This window comes from Triticum urartu, chromosome 6A (genome assembly GCF_056163025.1).
Source record: "Triticum urartu cultivar PI428250 chromosome 6A, HENAU_Tu73, whole genome shotgun sequence".
NCBI classification, from domain to species: Eukaryota; Viridiplantae; Streptophyta; class Magnoliopsida; order Poales; family Poaceae; genus Triticum; species Triticum urartu.
The window spans coordinates 63,891,961-63,903,994 of record NC_141878.1 but is presented as its reverse complement, the minus strand read 5'-3'; the positions used below and the strand labels follow the sequence as shown (position 1 = coordinate 63,903,994).

The window sequence follows — 12,034 nt, the reverse complement described above, 5'->3', positions numbered from 1 at the left end:
TTCTGTATCAGGATCATCAAAATAAGCAAAAATAGTATTTCTACGTAAAACACCCATAAGAAGGATTTTAATTGAAATTCCAAAACAGGATATTAGTTCTTTCGAAATCCCAAAACAGGATATTAGTTCTTTCTATTGTTCTTGATGATATTGTAATGGAATGACACCTATTTTTTCACTTTTTCGCCAACAAATCTGAATTATCATGAAAAATAAAAGGGCAACCCGGTACATGTAGCTCCCGCTTGCGCAGGGTCCAAAAAAAAGGGTCCGACCACTTTGGATCTATAGTACGTAGTCTTTTTCTATATTTCTATAAGAAGCTGTTTCCAGGACTTGAACCCGTGACCTCATGGTCACAAAGCAGCGGTAAAATAGAAGGATAGATAAAATTCCATGAGTCGATCCTAAGTAAATCGACAGAGGAACTACAAACCGATGCACAGGATCAGAAGAGATCCATGAGAAGGCCACATTTGAGAGAGCATGAGAAGATCCTTGAGAAGACCACATTTCAAGAATTTCCTCAATACTTCATGACCAGTTCAATGCAAGAATCTGCCGACAAATAGCAACAAGTATGGCAGGAACAACACAATTACACACGATATTAAGGGTTCACTTATTAATCATCCAACCTCCAAAGCCACTCACATCATTAAGTATGTAAGCACAACCAAACATAACAGAGATAGAAAGACGACCAAAACAGAAACTGAAAACACCATTGAGTACACCGACGAGACAGAAGCAGCGCCATGAGCAGGCACTTACTGGCCACCACGCAGGCGGAGCACCAGGTGAAGGGTAGACTCCTTCTGGATGTTGTAGTCTGCCAGGGTGCGGCCATCCTCAAGTTGCTTGCCGGCAAAGATCAGACGCTGCTGGTCCGGGGGAATGCCCTCCTTGTCCTGGATCTTCGCCTTCACATTGTCAATGGTGTCCGAGGACTCCACCTCCAGGGTGATGGTCTTGCCGGTGAGCGTCTTGACGAAAATCTGCATGCCTCCACGAAGCCTGAGCACCAGGTGGAGGGTGGACTCCTTCTGGATGTTATAGTCTGCCAGGGTGCGGCCATCCTCGAGCTGCTTGCCGGCGAAGATGAGGCGCTGCTGGTCCGGAGGGATGCCCTCCTTATCCTGGATCTTTGCCTTCACATTGTCGATGGTGTCCGAGGACTCCACCTCCAAGGTGATGGTCTTGCCGGTGAGGGTCTTGACGAAAATCTGCATGCCTCCACGGAGCCTGAGCACCAGGTGGAGGGTAGACTCTTTCTGGATGTTATAGTCAGCCAGGGTGCGGCCATCCTCCAGCTGCTTGCCGGCAAAGATGAGGCGCTGCTGGTCCGGGGGGATGCCCTCCTTGTCCTGGATCTTGGCCTTCACATTGTCGATGGTGTCCGAGGACTCCACCTCCAGCGTGATGGTCTTGCCAGTGAGGGTCTTGACAAAGATCTGCATGCCTCCACGGAGGCGGAGCACCAGGTGGAGGGTGGACTCCTTCTGGATGTTGTAGTCAGCCAGGGTGCGGCCATCCTCGAGCTGCTTGCCGGCAAAGATGAGGCGCTGCTGGTCCGGGGGGATTCCCTCCTTGTCCTGGATCTTGGCCTTCACATTGTCGATCGTGTCAGACGACTCGACCTCAAGGGTGATGGTCTTGCCGGTGAGGGTCTTCACGAAGATCTGCATCTGTAAATACAAAGTAAAATAAACCCAGAGTAAGGAGCAGTTAAAAGGAAACATGAGGACATTAACAAAACAAGTACAGAGTGAGATGAAATCCTAGCTACAAATCAACAAACATCTCAATATAAAGTTGAACAAACAGACTACACTAGCAAAAATCCGATATATCAATACAATCTTTCTTAGCCTGGTGAGAAGGACGATTAATCTAAATTCTAGCAGATCTATGCTCAAGTTGGGCACAACAATCTAGAAAAGTGTAGAAGAATCAACAATAACAATATCACGAATTTCAGAGTAGAACCGACAGGCAACTACGAGGCTGAACAATGAATAAGCTGGTAAACAAATCCAGAACCAACAACCTACAAGAACCCAGCATAAACTTGGCAACAATCGTACGGAACCAACCGGCTACACAAGCCTAGATGGACCGAACCAACGACGGTCGGCAGATCTACTGGATAATCCATACATAATCGCGGTGGGGATTTAATAACAGACGAGCAGAATCACCTTAGTTCTACAAGAACACGACACGCAAACTTGGCAACAAACGAGCGGAATCAACCGCAGCTACACACATCTAGACGGACCGAATCAACAACAACCGGCGGATCTACTCGATGATTCGACGCATGATCAAATCAACAGAAATCGATCAACAGATAATAGGTCTCCAGCCCGCAGATCTACCCAATACTAGAACATAGAGCGAGCGGAATCGAAAGGCGGAGGGATCGGAAACTCGCGTACCTTGAAGGAGCGTGAGGGGGGCTTGTCTTTCGATCGGTCGAGGATTTTCTCGGTGAGATCGCGGAGAGGGGATTGGATTTGTTTGGTGGACGGGAGAGGAGAGGGGGGCGGGGATTTTGTAGTCGGGGAGGGGACGCCGGGTCAGACGGGAAGGGAGGAAGAGTCCCGCAAGGCTACGGCACCGGTGACGTGTGGCGTGGGAACAACCAGCCGATAAGATTTTTTTTTCCCTCTGCTATATATTTTCTCGCTTTGTTTTTATTTTTCAAAAACTAGTCACTGGGTACGTGCATTGCATGTTAATTTGAAAATATATTAAGTGCATGCGGATATTAAGTAGGATATTTTTTGCGTGTTATTATGTAATTAGCACTATTTTGGCATGAAATTAACTGCACGCTAAACGTGTTGAACACTCGACATTGAAGCAGTTTAGGTTGTTGGATTGACATGATTTGATGGCCGAGATTAATTAAATCTGCCCGTTTAGGTCCTTTTATATTGGTATAGATATAGATGCTAAACGTACATGCACCTAGAGGCCCTTACGGGGACCTTTCCAAGAAACTAAACACTGCCCCTGATTCTCAGGGGGTGGGACCTGCTTTGGCAACTAAAATTCAATCACAAACTTTTACGTCACATTGTTTTCAAGTCAACCTGTAAAAGCCTGTATAATCATGTACGTGTAACATTACTGTTTTTTTACCTATCAAGCAAACCGATAGCCTGTTTCACGGTATACATCATCTACAGCCGCGGACAGCATTCCAACCCCTCCAACACCCGGACACGTTCGTCAGCACGGACCGGTCATGCCTTAAATTTTTTTTCTTTCCACACCCGCATATCTCATATCTCGCACCTTATATACATACTACACATGTAACGTAAGAGCTACTCTACGTGATCAGACAACGCACAATGAAATCGGCATCAAACGGACAACTAAATGCACATAAATGAACTATACATCATCTAAAAACATCGGAGTTCATCGTCAGACAAGTTCTTAACTTCAACAACTAAAAAACGACAATAAACATAGGAGCAGGAGCGTCTTCATCACTTCCTCGTCGGGCCTTTCCCTTTCCGGTCGTCGGCATAGTTGTAGGCGTCCGCGGCTGTGGAGGATCTTGGTCGTTGGAGGAGGAGGTGGAGTTGTAATCGTCGCCGTCGTCGGAATCGAAGAGGATGCTCAACCCCTTCATCTGGAGGACGACCTGGTCCCGCTGCCGCTTCAACTTGGCGAGCCGAGCCGCCTCCTTCGCCTCACGCTCCGACTCCTCTGTGGCAAGCCAAAGCAATTTTGTGTCCTTTCCCATAGGCGACGAGTGTTCGTCTCCGCCATTGTGAGCGACCGGCGGTAGACCCAAGCAAGGAGTCGTTCATCCTCATTAGGCTTCGCTGACATCCCACGGCGGTGGCGCATGATACATTCATTTTGCATCATGCTTTTATATTGATATTTATTGCATTATGGGTTGTTATTATACATTATAGCACAATATTTATACTTTTTCTCTCTTATTTCACAAGGTTTATATGAAGAGGGAGAATGCCGGCAGCTGGAATTCTAGACTGGAAAATGAACAAATCTGAGAGACCTATTCTGCACAACTCCAAAAGTCCTAAAAATTTACGGAGAATTATGTTGTAATATATAAAAAACATTGGGTGAAGAAAGTACCAGAGGGACCCCACCAGGAAGCCACAAGGGTGGGGGCGCGCCCTAACCCCTAGGTGCGCCCCTTGCCTTGTGGGCCCCCTAGCAGGCCTCCGGTCCTCATCTTCTGCTATATGATGTGGTTTGACCTGGAAAAAATCAAGAGGAAGCTTTCGGGACAAAGCGCCGCTGTCTCGAGGCGAAACCTGGGCAGAACCAATCTAGGGCTCCAGCGGAGCTGTTCTGCCGGGGAAACTTCCCTCCGGGAGGGGAAAATCGAAGTCATCATCATCACCAACGATCCTCTCATCGAGAGGGGGTCAATCTCCATCAACATCTTCACCAGCACCATCTCCTCTCAAACCCTAGTTCATCTCTCATATCTGATCTTTGTCTCAGAACCTCAGATTGGTACTTGTGGGTTGCTAGTCGTGTTGATTACTTCTTGTAGTTGATGCTAGTTGGATTATTGGTGGAAGATCATATGTTCAGATCCTTAATGATAATTAATACTCCTTTTATTATGAACATGAATATGCTTTGTGAGTAGTTACGTTTATTTCTAAGGACATGGGAGAAGTCTTGTTATAAATAATCATGTGAATTGGGTATTCGTTCAATATTTTGATGAGATGTATGTTGTCTATCCTCTAGTGGTGTTATGTGAACGTCGACTACATGAAACTTTACCATTGTTTGGACCTAGGAGAAGGCATTGGAAAGTAATAAGTAGATGATGGGTTGCTAGAGTGACAGAAGCTTAAACCCTAGTTTATGTGTTGTTTCGTAAGGGGCTGATTTGGATCCACATGTTTCATGCTATGGTTAGATTTATCTTAATTCTTATTTCGTAATTGCGAATGCTTGCGAGAGGGGTTAATCATAACTGGGAGGCTTGTCCAAGTAAGGACAACACCCAAGCACCGGTCCACCCACATATCAAATTATCAAAATAACGAACGCGAATCATATGAGCATGATGAAAACTAACTTGACAGTAATTCCCATGTGTCCTCGGGAGCGCTTTGCTTTATATAAGAGTTCATCCAGGCTTCTCCTTTGCTACAAAAAGGATTGGTCCACCTTGCTGCACTTTAGTTACTTTTGTTACTTGTTACCCGTTACGAATTATCTTATCACAAAACTATCTATTACCGATAATTTTAGTATTTGCAGAGAATACTTACTGAAAACCGCTTGTCATTTCCTTCTGCTCCTCGTTGGGTTCGACACTCTTACTTATCGAAAGGACTACGATAGATCTCCTATAATTGTGGGTCATCAAGACTCTTTTCTGGCGCCATTGCCGGGGAGTGAAGCACCTTTGATGAGTGGAATTTGGTAAGGAAACATTTTATATTACGTGCTAAAATTTACTGTCACTTGTCGCTATGGAAAATAATCCTTTGAGGGGTTTGTTCGGGGTATCTTCACCCCGACCGGAAGAACAAAGAGTTGCTCCTCAACCTACTGCACCTACCAAAAATATTTATTATAAAATTCCTCCGGGTATGATAGAGAAACTGCTGGCTAATCCCTATGCAGGAGATGGAACATTACATCCCGATATGCATCTAATCTATTTAGATGGAGTTTGTGGATTATTTAAGCTTGCAGGTTTGCCCGAGGATGCTGTCAAGAAGAAGTTCTTCCCTTTTATCTTTGAAGGGAAAGGCATTGACTTGGTATATGCTATGTGATCATATTGGTGAAGGAAATATGCCCTAGAGGCAATAATAAAGTTATTATTTATTTCCTTATATCATGATAAATGTTTATTATTCATGCTAGAATTGTATTAACCGGAAACATAATACATGTGTGAATACATAGACAAACTTAATGTCACTAGTATGCCTCTACTTGACTAGCTCGTTAATCAAAGATGGTTGTGTTCCCTAACCATGAACAAAGTGTTGTTATTTGATTAACGAGGTCACATCATTAGTTGAATGATCTGATTGACATGACCCATTCCATTAGCTTAGCACCCGATCGTTTAGTATGTTGCTATTGCTTTCTTCATAACTTATACATGTTCCTATGACTATGAGATTATGCAACTCCCGTTTACCGGAGGAACACTTTGTGTGCTACCAAACGTCACAACGTAACTGGGTGATTATAAAGGAGCTCTACAGGTGTCTCCAAAGGTAGATGTTGGGTTGGCGTATTTCGAGATTAGGATTTGTCACTCCAATTGTCGGAGAGGTATCTCTGGGCCCTCTCGGTAATGCACATCACATAAGCCTTGCAAGCATTGCAACTAATAAGTTAGTTGTGAGATGATGTATTACGGAACGAGTGAAGAGACTTGCCGGTAACGAGATTGAACTAGGTATTGGATACCGACGATCGAATCTCGGGCAAGTAACATACCGATGACAAAGGGAACAACGTATGTTGTTATGCGGTCTGACCGATAAAGATCTTCGTAGAATATGTAGGAGCCAATATGGGCATCCAGGTCCCGCTATTGGTTATTGACCGGAGATGTGTCTCAGTCATGTCTACATTATTCTCGAACCGTAGGGTCTGCACGCTTAACATTATGATGACAGTTATTATGAGTTTATGCATTTTGATGTACCGAAGTTAGTTCGGAGTCCCGGATGTGATCACGGAGAGTCTCGAAATGGTTGAGACATAAAGATTGATATATTGGAAGCCTATGTTTGGATATCGGAAGTGTTCCGGGTGAAATCGGGATTTTACCGGAGTATCGGGAGGTTACCGGAACCCCCCGGGAGCCATATGGGCCTTAATGGGCTTTAGTGGAAAGGAGAAAGGGGCAGCCCAAGGTGGCCGCGCGCCTCCCCCCTCCCCTAGTCCTATTAGGACTAGGAGAGGTGGCCGGCCCCCTCTCTCTCTTTCCCCCTCGGGGAATCCTAGTCCAACTAGGATTGGGGGGGGGGAGTCCTACTCCCGGTAGGAGTAGGACTCCTCCTGCGCCCTCCTCCTGGCCGGCGGCCCCCTCCCCCTTGGCTCCTTTATATACGGAGGCAGGGGGCACCTCTAGACACACAAGTTGATCCTTGAGATCGTTCCTTAGCCGTGTGCGGTGCCCCCTGCCACCATATTCCACCTCGATCATATCGTTGTAGTGCTTAGGCGAAGCCCTGCATCGGTAGAACATCAAGATCGTCACCACTCTGTCGTGCTGACGGAACTCTTCCCCGGCGCTTTGCTGGATCGGAGCCCGGGGATCGTCATCGAACTGTATGTGTGCTAAGAACTCGGAGGTGCCGGAGTAACGGTGCTTGGATCGGTCGGATCGGGAAGACGTACGACTACTTCCTCTACGTTGCGTCAACGCTTCCGCAGTCGGTCTGCGTGGGTACGTAGACAACACTCTCCCCTCTCGTTGCTATGCATCACCATGATCTTGCGTGTGCGTAGGAAATTTTTTGAAATTACTGCGTTCCCCAATAGTGGTATCAGAGCCTAGGTTTTATATGTTGATGTTATATGCACGAGTAGAACACAAGTGAGTTGTGGGCGATATAAGTCATACTGCCTACCAGCATGTCATACTTTGGTTCAGCGGCATTGTTGGACGAGACGACCCGGACCAACATTACGCGTACGCTTACGCGAGACCGGTTCCCCCGACGTGCTTTGCACATAGGTGGCTTGCGGGCGACTGTCTCTCCAACTTTAGTTGAACCAAGTATGGCTACGCCCGGTCCTTGCGAAGGTTAAAACGGAGTCTATTTGACAAACTATCGTTGTGGTTTTGATGCGTAGGTGAGATTGGTTCTTGCTTAAGCCCATAGCAGCCACGTAAAACTTGCAACAACAAAGTAGAGGACGTATAACTTGTTTTTGCAGGGCATGTTGTGATGTGATATGGTCAAGGCATGATGCTGAATTTTATTGTATGAGATGATCATGTTTTGTAACCGAATTATCGGCAACTAGCAGGAGCCATATGGTTGTCGCTTTATTGTATGCAATGCAATCGCGCTGTAATGCTTTACTTTATCACTAAGCGGTAGCGATAGTCGTGGAAGCATAATATTGGCGAGACGACAACGATGCTACGATGGAGATCAAGGTGTCACGCCAGTGACGATGGTGATCATGACGGTGCTTAGGAGATGGAGATCACAAGCACAAAATGATGATGGCCATATCATATCACTTTTATTGATTGCATGTGATGTTTATCCTTTTATGCATCTTATCTTGCTTTGATTGACGGTAGCATTATAAGATGATCTCTCACTAAATTATCAAGAAGTGTTCTCCCTGAGTATGCACCGTTGCGAAAGTTCTTCGTGCTGAGACACCACGTGATGATCGGGTGTGATAGGCTCTACGTTCAAATACAACGGGTGCAAAACAGTTGCACACGCGGAATACTCAGGTTATACTTGACGAGCCAAGCATATACAGATATGGCCTCGGAACACGGAGACCGAAAGGTCGAGCGTGAATCATATAGTAGATATGATCAACATAACGATGTTCACCATTGAAAACTACTCCATCTCACGTGATGATCGGTTATGGTTTAGTTGATTTGGATCACGTGATCACTTAGAGGATTAGAGGGATGTCTATCTAAGTGGGAGTTCTTAAGTAATTTGATTAATTGAACTTAAACTTATCATGAACTTAGTACCTGATAGTATCTTGCTTGTTTATGTTTGGTTGTAGATAGATGGCTCGTGCTGTTGTGCCGTTGAATTTTAATGCGTTCCTTGAGAAAGCAAAGTTGAAAGATGATGGTAGCAATTACACGGACTGGGTCCGTAACTTGAGGATTATCCTCATTGCTGCTCAGAAGAATTACGTCCTGGAAGCACCGCTGGGTGCCAGGCCTGCTGCTGGAGCAACACCAGATGTTATGAACGTCTGGCAGAGCAAAGCTGATGACTACTCGATAGTTCAGTGTGCCATGCTTTACGGCTTAGAATCGGGACTTCAACGACGTTTTGAACGTCATGGAGCATATGAGATGTTCCAGGAGTTGAAGTTAATATTTCAAGCAAATGCCCGGATTGAGAGATATGAAGTCTCCAATAAGTTTTATAGCTGCAAGATGGAGGAGAATAGTTCTGTCAGTGAGCATATACTCAAAATGTCTGGGTATAATAATCACTTGATTCAGATGGGAGTTAATCTTCTAAATGATTGCGTCATTGACAGAATTCTCCAATCACTGCCACCAAGCTACAAGAGCTTCATGATGAACTATAATATGCAAGGGATGAATACGACTATTCCCGAGCTCTTCGCAATGCTGAAAGCTGCGGAGGTAGAAATCAAGAAGGAGCATCAAGTGTTGATGGTCAACAAGACCACTAGTTTCAAGAAAAAGGGCAAAGAGAAGAAGAAGGGGAACTTCAAGAAGAACAGCAAGCAAGTTGCTGCTCAAGAGAAGAAACCCAAGTCTGGACCTAAGCCTGAAACTGAGTGCTTCTACTGCAAGCAGACTGGTCACTGGAAGCGGAACTGCCCCAAGTATTTGGCGGATAAGAAGGATGGCAAGGTGAACAAAGGTATATGTGATATACATGTTATTGATGTGTACCTTACTAATGCTCGCAGTAGCACCTGGGTATTTGATACTGGTTCTGTTGCTAATATTTGCAACTCGAAACAGGGACTACGGATTAAGCGAAGATTGGCTAAGGACGAGGTGACGATGCGCGTGGGAAACGGTTCCAAAGTCGATGTGATCGCGGTCGGCACGCTACCTCTACATCTACCTTCGGGATTAGTATTAGACCTAAATAATTGTTATTTGGTGCCAGCGTTGAGCATGAACATTATATCTGGATCTTGTTTAATGCGAGACGGTTATTCATTTAAATCAGAGAATAATGGTTGTTCTATTTATATGAGTAATATCTTTTATGGTCATGCACCCTTGAAGAGTGGTCTATTCTTATTGAATCTCGATAGTAGTAATACACATATTCATAATGTTGAAGCCAAAAGATGCAGAGTTGATAATGATAATGCAAGTTATTTGTGGCACTGCCGTTTAGGTCATATCGGTGTAAAGCGCATGAAGAAACTCCATACTGATGGACTTTTGGAACCACTTGATTATGAATCACTTGGTACTTGCGAACCGTGCCTCATGGGCAAGATGACTAAAACACCGTTCTCCGGTACTATGGAGAGAGCAACAGATTTGTTGGAAATCGTACATACAGATGTATGTGGTCCGATGAATATTGAGGCTCGTGGCGGATATCGTTATTTTCTCACCTTCACAGATGATTTAAGCAGATATGGGTATATCTAATTAATGAAACACAAGTCTGAAACATTTGAAAAGTTCAAAGAATTTCAGAGTGAAGTTGAAAATCATCGTAACAAGAAAATAAAGTTTCTACGATCTGATCGTGGAGGAGAATATTTGAGTTACGAGTTTGGTGTACATTTGAAAAATTGTGGAATAGTTTCGCAACTCACGCCACCCGGAACACCACAGCGTAATGGTGTGTCCGAACATCGTAATCATACTTTACTAGATATGGTGCGATCTATGATGTCTCTTACTAATTTACCGCTATCGTTTTGGGGATACGCTCTAGAGACGGCCGCATTCACGTTAAATAGGGCACCATCAAAATCCGTTGAGACGACGCCTTATGAACTGTGGTTTGGCAAGAAACCAAAGTTGTCATTTCTGAAAGTTTGGGGCTGCGATGCTTATGTGAAAAAGCTTCAACCTGATAAGCTCGAACCCAAATCGGAGAAATGTGTCTTCATAGGATATCCAAAGGAAACTATTGGATACACCTTCTATCACAGATCCGAAGGCAAGACTTTTGTTGCTAAATTCAGAAACTTTCTTGAGAAGGAGTTTCTCTCGAAAGAAGTGAGTGGGAGGAAAGTAGAACTTGACAAGGTAACTGTACCTGCTCCCTTGTTGGAAAGTAGTACATCACAGAAAACTGTTTCTGCGACACCTACACCAATAAGTGAGGAAGTTAATGATAATGATCATGAAACTTCAGATCAAGATACTACTGAACCTCATAGATCAACCAGAGTGAGATCCGCACCAGAGTGGTACGGTAATCCTGTTCTGGAAGTCATGCTACTAGATCATGATGAACCTACGAACTATGAAGAAGCGATGGTGAGCCCAGATTCCGCAAAATGGCTTGAAGCCATGAAATCTGAGATGGGATCCATGTATGAGAACAAAGTATGGACTTTGGTTGACTTGCCCAATGATCGGCAAGCGATTGAGAATAAATGGATCTTCAAGAAGAAGACTATCGCTGACGGTAATGTTACTGTTTACAAAGCTCGACTTGTCGCAAAAGGTTTTCGACAAGTTCAAGGGGTTGACTACGATGAGACCTTCTCACCCGTAGCGATGCTTAAGTCTGTCCGAATCATGTTAGCAATTGCCGCATTTTATGATTATGAAATTTGGCAAATGGATGTCAAAACTGCATTCCTGAATGGATTTCTGGAAGAAGAGTTGTATATGATGCAACCAGAAGGTTTTGTTGATCCAAAGGGAGCTAACAAAGTGTGCAAGCTCCAGCGATCCATTTATGGACTGGTGCAAGCCTCTCGGAGTTGGAATAAATGCTTTGATAGTGTGATCAAAGCATTTGGTTTTATACAGACTTTCGGAGAAGCCTGTATTTACAAGAAAGTGAGTGGGAGCTCTGTAGCATTTTTGATATTATATGTGGATGACATATTACTAATTGGAAATGATATAGAATTTTTGGATAGCATAAAGGGATACTTTAATAAGAGTTTTTCAATGAAAGACCTCGGTGAAGCTGCTTACATATTAGGCATAAAGATCTATAGAGATAGATCAAGACGCTTAATTGGACTTTCACAAAGCACATACCTTGACAAGATTTTGAAGAAGTTCAAAATGGATCAAGCAAAGAAAGGGTTCTTGCCTGTGTTACAAGGTGTGAAATTGAGTCAG

At 44.3% G+C, this 12,034-nt stretch overlaps 1 protein-coding gene across 1 annotated transcript; it reads right to left on the bottom strand.

Annotated features, from left to right (window-relative positions):
• Nucleotides 1–598: 598 nt before the first annotated feature.
• Nucleotides 599–2,595, bottom strand: LOC125526771 (polyubiquitin). The gene is made up of 2 exons (XM_048691406.2): nucleotides 2,442–2,595; nucleotides 599–1,688 (listed from the first exon to the last, which is right to left on the bottom strand). Exon 2 carries the CDS (start codon nucleotides 1,686–1,688, stop codon nucleotides 771–773), a length of 918 nt encoding a protein of 305 aa, XP_048547363.1. The 5' UTR covers nucleotides 2,442–2,595; the 3' UTR covers nucleotides 599–770.
• Between the last annotated feature and the right edge of the window lie 9,439 nt (nucleotides 2,596–12,034).

What these genes read in the sequence shown, in the direction of transcription:
- LOC125526771 (XM_048691406.2), bottom strand. Translation starts at nt 1,688, where the DNA reads ATGCAGATCTTCGTGAAGACCCTCACCGGCAAGACCATCACCCTTGAG.